Source organism: Ruditapes philippinarum, unplaced genomic scaffold, assembly GCF_026571515.1.
Source record: "Ruditapes philippinarum isolate M1 unplaced genomic scaffold, ASM2657151v2 ctg1560_1_1_1_1, whole genome shotgun sequence".
In the NCBI taxonomy this organism is placed as follows: domain Eukaryota; kingdom Metazoa; phylum Mollusca; class Bivalvia; order Venerida; family Veneridae; genus Ruditapes; species Ruditapes philippinarum.
The window spans coordinates 258,800-272,557 of record NW_026857080.1 but is presented as its reverse complement, the minus strand read 5'-3'; the positions used below and the strand labels follow the sequence as shown (position 1 = coordinate 272,557).

The 13,758-nt window shown below is 31.4% G+C and overlaps 1 protein-coding gene across 1 annotated transcript in view; it reads right to left on the bottom strand.

Moving 5' to 3' along the window:
• Positions 1-399: 399 nt before the first annotated feature.
• Positions 400-13,758, bottom strand: part of LOC132748686 (diacylglycerol kinase epsilon-like) — a 51,971-nt gene continuing 38,612 nt past the window's right edge. The window contains exons 9-10 of the mRNA XM_060738297.1: positions 3,112-3,223; positions 400-2,537 (exon numbers count right to left, since the gene is read on the bottom strand). Of these exons, the coding sequence (XP_060594280.1) occupies positions 2,409-2,537; positions 3,112-3,223 (241 nt within the window). The 3' untranslated portion in view covers positions 400-2,408. The remainder of the gene's footprint in view (positions 2,538-3,111; positions 3,224-13,758) is intronic.

The following is a 13,758-nucleotide window of genomic DNA, read 5'->3' as shown; positions in this document are numbered from 1 at the left end:
AAAAAAGAATCCATATTTTTTATTTTCTTCAAATATGAGTTTTATACACAGATATATATAGAGGATATTGATTGTCTATATATAATTTACAAAAAATATGTCATACGGCATATGCAATGCAAACACTAAAACTGAAACAGCTGGTGTTCAAAAGTGAAATAATTAAATGGACTTTACTTGTATAACAAACAAATGTTCATCAAATATAATCCATTGTCTTATTTTAAATATCTACTGGAAAAAAACATGTTACAAATAGTTTTTCAAAAGTACATGTACTATAAATAACCATCAAATTTGCATTTTACAAGTTTTGAGGATTCATTAATTCACTTTCACCAAAAAACATAGATACAGTCAAACCATTAGATATAGGTCAGGCAAAGAAAACCGAAAATGTTGGCTTTTTGCACTATATTTGTTCACAAATAAAACAAAGAATTTGCAGTGCAAACCCTGATTATACAAAAATGACTGCAATATAACTGACTTAAAAGGAAACAATACTAAGGAAAATATATCAAAATACAAATTTTAAGTTACAGAATATAAATGTGGTCTTTATCTAAAAATGGTCTTTAAGGACAAGTTTGAAATAAAATCATAAATTTATAACTCATAATGGTTAAAAAATTATTTTGACACCCATTAAATAATGGATATCATTAGAATTAATGCAAAAAAATAATAAATATTAATGATACAAAATGTACAACTGATTACTTGATAAATATTACATTTTTATTTTATATTTAAAAAAGAAAAGAAAAGAAAAATGCAAAAAAACTCTGCATACAACCATTAAGATATCAAAAATGGAATTTTAATGTTTCTATTCAAGTATCATTAAAAAAATCCATTTCAAATGTAAAGAAGCAATAAATAATCATAAGTGACTAAACAGGTTGTTTTAAAATGACTCATAAATCCTAAATGCCAAAAAAAAATGATAGTAAATACTTCAAAATAAACAGAAATAATCAATTATATAAAAACACACAAAAAAGACCCTGTACATAAATAACAATCTGGATATTTCAAAAATTTACATTCTAAATCAAAGGTATTTATATGTAGTTAAAAAAGATATATTTGTAAATTGCAGTACATTGCACTTCATTGCTCAAGGCATTCAAAACCTATTACATCTAGAGATTAAACAGGGCTACAGTTTTTTGCAGCCATAAGTAGATGATAATTATTTTGATTTTCCTTGCAATGAGAATGAAACAGCATATCAGTCAATTAATGACTTTTCCCTATTAAAACACCACAAATTAATAAATTAAAAAAAGTCTATTAAAGATCAATATTCAAATACTTTATAGAATATAATTTTTATATTCATATTTATATACGAGGTAGAAGATGAGATAGCCAATAAACTACAAGGTTTCCAAGAAAATCATCATGTAAAATAGATGCCTTGGTTTTAAAAGTAAAATGATAAAAGCAAAGAATTCACTAATTAAATTATTTGAGCAGAACAAGAGGACTGTGATGGCCTTAAGTCACTCACATGAATAAATGGGCAAGACTCCCTGCTTAAAGGGACTCGACTGAGGTAACTGTTTTTTTGACAAAATATTTTTTGAGATTTTTATGCCTTTTAATGAAAGTCTACAGCAATATCTTGTGTTCCAAATTTCAGATCTTCGCTCTCTCAGTGTTTCAAAAATTATAAAATTTTTAACATAAAGTGACTTTAAACCTAAAAGCATTTAAACACTTTAAACCCAACATACCAGTAAGAGAAATTTAAGCAATCCTAAAAGGTAACCATACATGGTTGCCGAAGGACAGACTGGTTTAAGAAAAATTTAAATTTTGGCTGGTTGTTTTTGAAAGAAATGATATTTAGTTATTTATTGAAATCTGCATATTACAGTTATTAGAGAATAAGTCTATCTTAAAAACTAACCAATAACCTTTAATTTTGGAAAACTAAAATCTTTTTAACTATTAACAAAATTATTTATGATTAAATTACAAAGTAGACTTTTATCATTTTATGATCAAAACTGAACAGATTTTTGCAAAAAATAAAGATAAAAAATAAGTATTCATACATATATCTGGCCACCTTTTTAAGCATAAATTTTTACAAAAACTAGATTTCTCTATTTGATTTTATTTAGCACATAGTGAGCACCAACAATTTGTATCAAGTTGCCATTCTTTATTAACTCTTTATGTTTACAATCATGGAAAGTTGACACATTTTACTAAGCATTGCTTTTACATATATTGTATAAAAAGATCAGATTGCAGCCATACAGTACATTTTCTTCAATACTGTTATCACCAAAAAAGGTTTAACATTAAAAGCAAACACAATAAGATAGCTTAAAGTATTAAATACTTTTTACATTTAACTTTACATCTAGTTACTTCCTCAGAGGAAGTTTTCATAATTCTTGTGGTGTCATGGCCAGCATGTTTGCTTTCCTGTGATATCTGATGTTAATTTCTGCAGGATGCTGCTCCCAAGGTTCACCATCACACTGCATTGGTGCATTACTTCCTATCAAGGTTATCTATAAATAGAAAATATTATGACCTTCACCTCTGTACTTCTTATCAAGGTTATCTATAAATAGAAAACATTATGACCTTCACCTCTGTACTTCAAATCAAGGTTATCTATCAATAGAAAACAATTTGACCTTCACCTCTGTACTTCCTATCAAGGTCATCTATGAATAGGAAACATTATGACCTTCACCTCTGAACCTGACAATTGTTTAAGCAATTTCTTCAGACACAAGGATTGTAATATTTTCGCCAGATCTGCTACAACTGTTCACTGGTAATGAATTTCTTCAACACTGACAGCAATCTAAATTTTATACAATGTTCACTATTTGTGTTAGAATATTATTTTCTGTCCACTGTTACATGTATACTTGTAAAAGCTCAAACGTAACTCTTGCCTGAAATATAATGCAAGAACATCTGCTTGTCTTCTTCAAAAGTAAAAGAAGGTGAACATGACAAGTTGACTTCTGCCAAGTATGAAAGACGTGCAAAATGTTTTTTTATGAATAGGAATAATCATAACGAAAAATGAAATATTATCTCCATCAAGGTCAAGGTGAATAGTTGACTTACCTTGACATTTCTGGCTTGACCTAGTGTTAATGGAGATGCCATGCCGACCTGCAGCTGGGCTATATGGAATGACGAGTACAGTGCCATTACTTCTACCATGCCATCATCATACCTGCAACAGACAAACTTTCTATTGATTCTATATTATATTGACAAATGAAAAAACTGACAAATTTTAAATGACATTGACCGCATTAATGTAATTTGCGCCACAGATTCAAAGACTTTGCATAAAACAAGTGTATTTTTGACGCAACTCTAACAATAGAATGCTATCATACTTAGGTATTAGTTCTCTTTTCTCTTCTTTCACATTTCCACTTCTTTTATGTTTTGTATCAAAATTATTTCCAAATATCATTTATCTATCACTTTGTCTATTGTAACATTTGAGTCTAGCATAAATTATATGCTAACATGTTCAGATTTTGAAAGGCATCATTTTCAGATTATCCTTGTTGTGAAAAGTCTTCGTCCTACATTTTTGGCCAATGAGAATGCTTAAATTTGAAAATTTCTGATGTTTTTTTGATGTTTTTATTTTTTGGCATAACCTGTTACCATAATGCTTTTTTTAACAATTCATTTAAAAATCCCATCTATCTGGTTAATCACCATGCATACCTATGGAAGTAGGTCAACGACTAGGTAAGTTAGATGCTAATAAGGAAAAAATAACCATCAACTGGTTTTTCTCATTAACTTGGGAAGGGGAAAGATTATCGCTAAAATTGCTAATCTGGGAAGTAAAAAAGCTGGTGTAAGGTTACCTTTTTGGAAAAACTGCATGATTTTAAAGAAAATTTCCATTGGGAAGAGGCCTTTTATAGGCTTGTTTTATAAGGCGAAAAATAATTGTTGCCTTTAACAATTACCGTTGCTCCTATATTGCTCCTTTTGAGCTGTTTAAATTGTTTAAAATTCTTTTATAATTAAGTGTCTAACTATTACACAGTATTTAGTTTCTGACAGATTTTTTCATTAAAATTATTTACATAATGTATTAACTTTAATGTTAAAGTCTTGGTCTGAAGATACATTTTCATAAAAAAGTAATATACCACAACACTAGTATTTTTCTACAGCATTTATGTCACCCGCGTTAAAATACTCAATTAATCAACTCATGTGGGTGTCACTTTGCTTGTATTTAATTACACTTTAAAATGGTCATTATACACTCATAATTGTCACAGTAAATTATTGCTTCTGAAAAATTTTTGTCTATCTTTTACAAATATCTCGTAAATTGATCAATATTTAAAAGATTACACATCCATTAAAAAGCCATACAGCTTCTACCTCTAGCCTGATAAAAATCTCAAAATCCAGCAATATAAAAACATTTGCATGATTTACGTAGATTTACGACATTTATGTGTTTTTCTTCAAAATTCATAAAGTCAATTAAGTCTGTTTAGGAACAACTGATTCATAACTAATGAATTTTACTTTGCCACATTAGACTGTTTATGCTTGCCAGCAAATTCAATCATTTGTTTATGGACAAGTGGAAATTTTCAAGAACTAATTATATAAATATCCTATGGAAAAGCTAAGATAAAAATTGGGCAAGCAAGTAAAAATGAGATTTTGCCGGCCAAGATTTATGGACTTCTTTTTTAATCAGTAAAATTTCACTTCCAACACTTGTTAAAAATCTTAAAAATTGGAGTGGTTTTAACCTTTATTGGTTACTGGTGGGACTGAAAGTGATAAGCATTAATGCCATCAGAATAGACCAGCTGGGCTCCATACTGTTGGTAGATCATTTTCCATATTTTGGTGTAATATTGTAGTCCAAATCCTTAAGCTTTGAATGGAATGTTCCATGGGCAAATCCATTAAACAAATTCAGCAGGATAAGTCAGCCCCAGACCCGGTTACAATTTGTGATTGAGAACACCAGTCTAAAAATAGAACTCTGCCATTAGTCGATTTTGAATACAAGGCTAATATGTTTTAAAGTGAATTGGTCTATGATAAAAGGTCTGTAAAACAATAAATAATTATGTTGATAGTATAACACATAAAAAAAAAACAAATCACGAAAGAACTATACATGGAAGTTTTTGGCAAGTGACTAAGATACAGGATCTGATCATTTATGTACAAAGCAGATTATAAACTGTTCTAGAACAAAATATAATTATTCATCTAAAAATGTTCATACTAAATCACTTGGAACTTAAGCAACATTTCTTCTTTCAAGCAATATTTTATAAGAATATACAAATGATACATTGTTATAGTTTTCATCAATATTTGAAATACTTATGGAAATTGTGCCCATTCATGATTGTAGACCAATTCTCCTTAATAAATTTAGGTTAATTCAAGATTTTTTCTTGGGATCTTGTCATTCTAATCAATCTTTTAAATCAATTTGAATTTTAAACTTATAACCTGAACACCTTCACAACTCCCAGTAATCCTTCATATCTGCACTGACATGAACTTTTCACTAATGTCAAATTGTTCCCAAGTGTTATATACATTTCACTGGTCAGGTTTCACAATTTAAAACATGTGTTTGTTATTGTCAGATACAAAATGTATATAATACATCTGTACATGCAAAAGCTTAAAAACTTTCTCACAGAAATGATTTATTCGCCAAATCCTTAGAATAATTGATTGAGACCTGGGGAGAGAAAAAATAAACACAACAACATTTGTAGGGCTGTCAAATTTTGCTATTTGTCTTTAGCAAAGTTTCCCACATGCTTCAAAATAAACAACCCCAAAGAAATAAAATGAAACAAAATACACTATAAAGACCCTCATGCCCTCTAAGTACAAGGTCCAGAAAACATGTACAGCTGCAACATCCTTGATCTTTATTTCATTTCTAGTTTTTTTTCTAGTTTTTGTTTCACAATGAAGGTGGCTCAGTGGTTTTTCTAGAAAGCAGACATTTAACATGTAGATGGAGAACAACTATTAACTGTAGGCACCTGGGTTAACAACACCTGCTATGACACCCATATGAACAATTTCCAGTAAATTTAGTATCAAAGAACATTAAGTAATAATAGGAAACAAAATGTGCATCCACATCCAAAAACTCAAATTAAAGTCATCCATAAATACATCCATAAATACTAGTAATGCTTTAATTAAAACTAGAAATGTGTCCATAGGACACGGATGCCCCCACACGCCACTGTTCTGTCAATCTTATTACTCTAGGTCAAATATTTTTTAGACTACATGTGCCACAAGTTGAAAACTAAAAATCAACAAAGGGCCATAATTCTGTAAAATTTGGTCGCGGCAAAAATTCCTTCCTTTACTACCATCTACACATTAAGGTTGTTCATCCCTGGAAGTTTAAGCAAAATCTGCCATCCGGTTTAAGAGGAGTTGCGTTCACAAAATTTCTACATAGTATATAGTGAAAAAATCAACAAAGGGCCATAATTCTGTTAAATTTGGTCGCAGCAAAAATTCCTTCCTTTACTACCATCTACACATTAAGGTTGTTCATCCCTGGAAGTTTAAGCAAAATCTGCCATCCGGTTTAAGAGGAGTTGCGTTCACAAAATTTCTACATAGTATATAGTGAAAAAAATCAACAAAGGGCCATAATTCTGTTAAATTTGGTCGCAGCAAAAATTCCTTCCTTTACTACCATTTACACATTTAGGTTGTTCTTTCCTGTAAGTTTAAGCAAAATCTGCCATCCGGTTTAAAAGGAGTTGAATTCACAAAATTTCTACATAGTATATAGTGAAAAAATTAACAAAGGGCCATAATTCTGTTAAATTTGGTTGCAGCAAAAATTCCTTCCTTTACTGCCATCTACACATTAAGGTTGTTCATCCCAATAAGTTTAAGCTTAATCTGCCATCCGGTTAAAGAGGAGTTGCGTTCACAAAATTTCTACATAGTATATAGTGAAAAAATCAACAAAGGGCCATAATTCTGTTAAATTTGGTTGCAGCAAAAATTCCTTCCTTTACTACCATCTACACATTAAGGTTGTTCATCCCTGTAAGTTTAAGCAAAATCTGCCATCCGGTTTAAGAGGAGTTGCGTTCACAAAATTTCTACATAGTATATAGTGAAAAAATCAACAAAGGGCCATAATTCTGTTAAATTTGGTCGCAGCAAAAATTCCTTCCTTTACTACCATCTACACATTAAGGTTGTTCATCCCTGTAAGTTTAAGCAAAATCTGCCATCCGGTTGAAGAGGAGTTGCGTTCACAAGATTTCGGGACGTACGGACAGACAGACGTACGGACGGACGGAAAGACGGACGGACAGACGGACGGACAAGTGCAACGCTATATGCTCCCACTTTGTGGGGGCATAATAAACTAGAACTGCCACTATCATGGCGTGAATACCCCCGCATACCACTTTGTCAGGATCAACAGTGGCCATTTAGAGCTCAAGGACAACCTCCCTGCCAAATCTGAGGTTACTAAGCCAGTGCATTGCTAAGTTATGTATTCTACATGCTTCATCTACTAATCATGACTAACCTCCATGCCAAATATGAAGACTAAGGGTCAAAGGAATCTTAAGTTATTCCTAAGTTATTGGGCGGACAAGCTTTTTGAAGTCAAGGCCCCTGTGACCTTGACCTTTGACCTAGTGACCTCAAAATCAATAGGGGTCATCTACTAATCATGACTAACCTCCATGCCAAATATGAAGACTAAGGGTCAAAGGAATCTTAAGTTATTGGGCGGACAAGAAAAAACCGACGGACGGACGGACAAGCTGATTCCAGTATACCCCCCTTACAACTTTGTTGTGCGGGGGTATAATAATTATCAACATTTAGGGACTGCAAACAAGATGTACGTGTCAAAACCTTGCAACACTAAACATAACAATGCTTGATATACATGTACCAATAAATTTCTGTTATGAGGAATCACACATCATACAGTATCCAGTTAATAATAATTAAAATAAAGTAAGCTTAATTTTGGTTGCAAATGGTTAAATTTATTGAATATAAATACATCTGTAAATTACATTATTATATTATAGTTGTTGGTAATCATGTTTAGATTTTCATTAAAAAATAATCAACATTTTTAAGTTCTAAGTACAAATTACATGTTCATAATTATTAACTTTCAAACTTCCTTTTTTATTCAAACAAAGTGAAATAGATATTCTGTTAAAGATTTTTAGGAACTTTGACCAAATACAGAAATGCTTTTTTTAATTCAAACTGCAGTATTTAACAACAAATGCCACTTGGAATGTTATCATGTTTTTCCCTATTAAATTTTTTTTGGCTATAAATTCTAACAACATTCATGTAAACAATATTTAGACAAAAGACTAGTTGTATATTCATGTGTGACACTTTCATCAAATATTTAAAAATTTGAATTTTTTTAACATTTATTGAAATATACTGTTATTTTCTTTCAATTTGGTGTCAGAAACAGTATAATGAATTGTGATTCCAAATACTGATAAAATCATTTTCTAGATTAAATGTCTCAAAAAAGACTAATTTTTCTGACTTTGAATACATATATTCAACAGCAAACTGATTTTATCACTCATGTCCAGATACTATGATATTTATCAGCAGACGTTAATGGGCATGTTTGATTAAATTATTTGTATTCTCAGAGAATATGTTCTAGTTTTGAACCAACAGATTTCAATTATTATAACCCATTGTGGATGTTATTAGAAGTTTTATCTATGATCTTAATGTTGCTTCATAAAAGTTTTTATTTCTATTCTTTTGCAAAAAAAATGTTCATTTTATGGCAATAATTGTCACACAAACAAAACTGAAGATAAAACATGCATTGACATTACAATTTTTGATTGATTAATTTTCTTTTTTGAATATATTATTTCCTGATTAAGTTTTTCTTAACACAATGTGTCTAAGCAATAATGACAAGACAAATTGGGAATGGCATTACTTAAGACCCAGGCTAACCTTCACGTAAATATTTTAATTGATAATTTGACCTCCTCATGTAATAAATGGACTATTCCAAAATCAAAGCACAGGGCATGTCCACTGTACATATTCAGGTGAAAGTTTAAGAAAGAAGATGTATAGGATACCAGATTTATCATTTGAAACTAGCCGACAAAATACAAGTGCAAGTGTAACCATTAACATCTTCATATTGTGTCACCTTAGTGCAGTAACGGGTTAACTCCTATTAAATTATATAAGGAGTTAACACATTACTGCTCCAAGGTGACAATATAACATACATTTTGTTACAATACAAGTCTTTCATTAGTGCCATCATTTTATCAAGTATTATGATAATACTCATTTGAGCACTTTCCATTTTAACAAAAGGTAATACTAAGTCATATTTGCTGATGTGTTAGGGGAGGATGCATTGTTTTATTATGCAAAGAGATTTCATGATCAATGCTTTTGATAGACATTCAAAATCTAGAATTGCTATACAAAGTCTTATGTATTTCAATGTGTTAAGGTGCTCTTTACAATTAATCTTTTACTGGAAACTTCCTAAGCATATCACAACACCTGCGAGCAGATATCAATCAAATACAAATACAATTTGTCAAGATTATTAACTGATATTGAATTTTTTTTTATTTAATCATACATTTAATTATAATTTTTTCTAAGTTACAATTTACAACAGAAATATTTTATTTTCTCTTATCTCTTGAGACTGCTGATTCAGGTAGGCAAAATTTTGAGATTCAATTACATGATTTGTAAACAGATAAATTTAATATGTAGATGTTTCAATCATTTCCCTTATCACTGTATATTAAGGTACAATTTTTTTGTACGTAAAAAAAAATTTCAAGATCATTTTCATAGGTTTCCTCTTTATTATATACACCTGACTTTATTGTCAGGTTATGTGACAGTTCTGCTTTAAATAGGATAATTATTCAACCTGCATGTCATCCAGATGAGCAAAAATATTTCAAGAAAATCAAACTTAAGAAACAAAATACTAAGATTTTAAGAAAAGTAAAAAAGATTCCAGATTCAAGTAATAATTTACAGTCATGTTAATGTGCCATAAATGACTGACCATATTTCTACTGTGTGACTAATACTGCCCTCACACATACCTCGCGACCTTACTGCGTCCTTACTGCGACCTTGCTACGACCCAGGACGCAGCACAGTCGCCATGGACGCAGCAGGGACGCAGCGAGGTCGTAGCGAGGAACCCAAGGACGCACAAGGTCGCAGACCGTCGGCGACTATTTTGAACATGCACAAAACAGTCGCAGAAACTCTGCGTTCTTGCTGAGTCCAGGTTAGGTTGCCGTGGGATCGCAGTGGAGTCGCCATAGTCGCAGCAGCATCGTAGTAAGGACGCAATAAGAACGCAGTACACTCGTACTAAGGACGCCGTAAGGTCAGACTCAGAATGAACTTTACTGGTAAAAAGTATTGTTTTTATAGACGTAGCAAGAACATAGTAGGGTCGTCGTACAGTCGCAGGACAGTCGCCGGACAAACGCAATAGTCGTCGTAGAGTCGCCGTAAGGACGCAGAGAACATAGCACAGTCGCAGCTGGGTCGCCGATGATCGCCGTGGGGTCGCCTTGGGACGCAATACAGTCGCAGTGGAAACGCCATGGACGTAGAAGGGTCGTATTGAGGACATAGAGAAAACGTACTGAACACAAGACTGCAGAGCCCCGGACCGTCTGCGAGAGAAATTTGAAAGAAAACCAACGATTTTCGAAAGAAAAATGCTATTTTACTAGTTTTCAGGTCGCAGTAAGGTCGTGGTTTATGTGTGAGGGCACCTTTACTGACGCAGTAAGGGCTAATTTTTTTCATAATTTGACCTCTTGTTAGTAGTTAACATGGAATGTAAGTCTACATTGCATAATGTTGGTTGACTAATTACTTTAAATTTTCATCTTGATATCCCTAAAATTGATAATGAGTTCCAAAAATGGAAAATGGAAAATGAAAACAAGTAAAATAATTATTTATGAAATTCAGTAGGTTAAAGGTTGACATACATTATCTACTCAATCTAACTTTATGATTTAGAATAAGTTTAAACAATCTGATATAAACTTTAAAAAATATGCAAATAATCACAATTTAGTATACATTATGGTACCTCTTATTTCAGCCTGTAGCTTATATGAGGTGTAGTATAACATAGATGTACCTGATAAAGAACTTCCATCAAATTTAATTAAATATGGATAGAAATATTATTTGTATCACAGTTTGGGGACCTTTCTGTTGAAAATGACTATCAGAGTTAAATCATATACACATACATGCACAGTGCGTAAACTAGAGTAACTAAGCTTATTTAGATTACAGGAGGCCAATGAGGGGCAACCAACATAAGTCAATAATGAGTGGGATGAGTTTACAAAGAAAAAATAATAATTTCAGGAAAATATGCTAGCATTTCTTATCTGTTGGCCCAAGGACCTTCTCATACGGAATTATTTAATAAATTTAGTAATTACTTTATATTGGCCATTCCCCATGCCTTCTTAATTACTTTTTCACTCCCCAGAATCACAACCCCTTTTGATATGATACAAGAAATGAATTAATCCAAATAAAACATCTTATCAAAATCTGATCTTGCCTTGTGTTTATTATATCAAATGCCTATAAAAAACAAAAAAGCTCGTTTGTGAACCCTGTAAAACATCCTATGAATGTATATTAATTATGCCTTAGTAATAACTTTATGTATTCAAATTACACGCTATCGTTATTATAATTAATTGTTTATATTATCAGTGCATATACACATACACACAAAGCATAAAATTCTTTTATAATGCCACCTGCCCCGTTGTGAATTTGAGAGGGTCACACATATAGGGTGAACAACAAGTTACCAACTGGCATGATACTATATTTTACACTTTTAAACTTGAAACTATTTTTAAATAATTTTAATATGAGCTTTACACAGGGAACGAAAAGTTCCTTATGTCATTGCAAATCTATAAAATTGTTACTTTTTAAAGTAAAAACTGATAATGTACATGTAATGCAGTCAGAATTAGTTTTCAGTAATTTTTTATTGATTTAACAAAACATTATCTTATAATTTGGATTTTGAACAATTATATAACTATGACAGATCACGGTCTGTTGAGAACTTAATTACGTGACACAGTTAACTCTGTCATCTTTTTTCGACACCAGACCATTCTATTTGAAAGACCCTGTTGAGACTGACTTGGGAGAGACATTCTTAAAATGTATTTCCAAACAGATCTACTCCTGAAATGCAGCCCATATAATTTAATGACAGTACAAAGGTCATATTACTTGGTCTAAGGACATAAAACTTCCAGAGTGACTGCATCCTAGGTGTGGTACATGTTTTTTCTTGACAAATATCTCTGACAATTCATCCTACACTTTAAATAACAACTGTTTAAAATGTGTGGAAAAGTTGGAAATATTACTTGCTGAAAAATAAGTTGCAGTTAAAACATATTCACTGTTCCATCTGACCAGCTGCAAAATGTTGTCTTGGTATTATGTGTAAGATACTTTGAGTGCATGTCTTGAATTATTGTCTGTCATTCAACAACAATTATTTCTATTGAAGATGTTATAAATTCTGACATACATGTCTGTTGCATAAGCTTAAACTACGATATTTTTAATACATAGCCATTAACACAATTCATAAGAAAAAACTTAGAACTAAAAGGGTGGCCCAATCTGTTTGATACAATTAATAAATGCAGGTTCCCTTCTTTGACACATAGCATCTGTGCAGTGTTACAACGTCCAGATGTATATTAATAACTTTCAAACTATAAATATGCAAAACAAATCTCATTTACCCCATTTTTTTTAATGAATCAATGTTAAAGTTTGCAAGTGTGAAAATATAATAATTATAACGAAATTTCTTTCCAACACGAAACCACACCTTTCCTTACAAAAAATCTAACTAGCATATGCATCTATACATTTTATTAGATAATAAAATTCATACTATTTTCAGTAATAATTAAAAAATGTGCAAAACCAATCATTTTCAAATTTATTTAGAATACTCAGATGTGTAATAAAATGTTTAAAATATGAAAGTTTAATTAAAAGTGACAAGTGCTCCCTGTGAAAGAATTTTTCATTTCCTAAAGATCTGTCAGCTGAGAACTTCATTTCCAAGAAATGCTGATTGTTGCAACTTTTTTTTTATCGAGGAATCTTATAAATGTTCTTTTTTGTACTATTATTTATAAAATATTTAAACAGTTACATGCAGTGACAACATTCTGGGTGAAACCATAATCGACTGGATGCTACACTGTTTTAACTTCTTCTTTCGGTAACATCTGCTTTACCATTTTCTGCTTCCGACCGAAAAACACTGTACTCTGTCACTCCAGACATGTGTTATATTTGTGTTCCCAAAATTTGAAACAGGTTCATTTTTATTGTGAAAATTTTCAAAAGTGAAATCTAACTGTACATAAGACAAGATTTGCGCAGCTGCGTTATTCTTCATTCTTCGGAAACGAAAAAAATCAGGGCTGTATGATTGATTACCTCCTCTTGGAGACAGCTGCACAAGTGCGGACAGATATACTTAAACATTCTGCAATTGTTCATGCAGTAAATTATAAACAGAGATAAACCGATGCTATGTTTTGTAAATAGACCAATTTGTTAGATGATGAATGA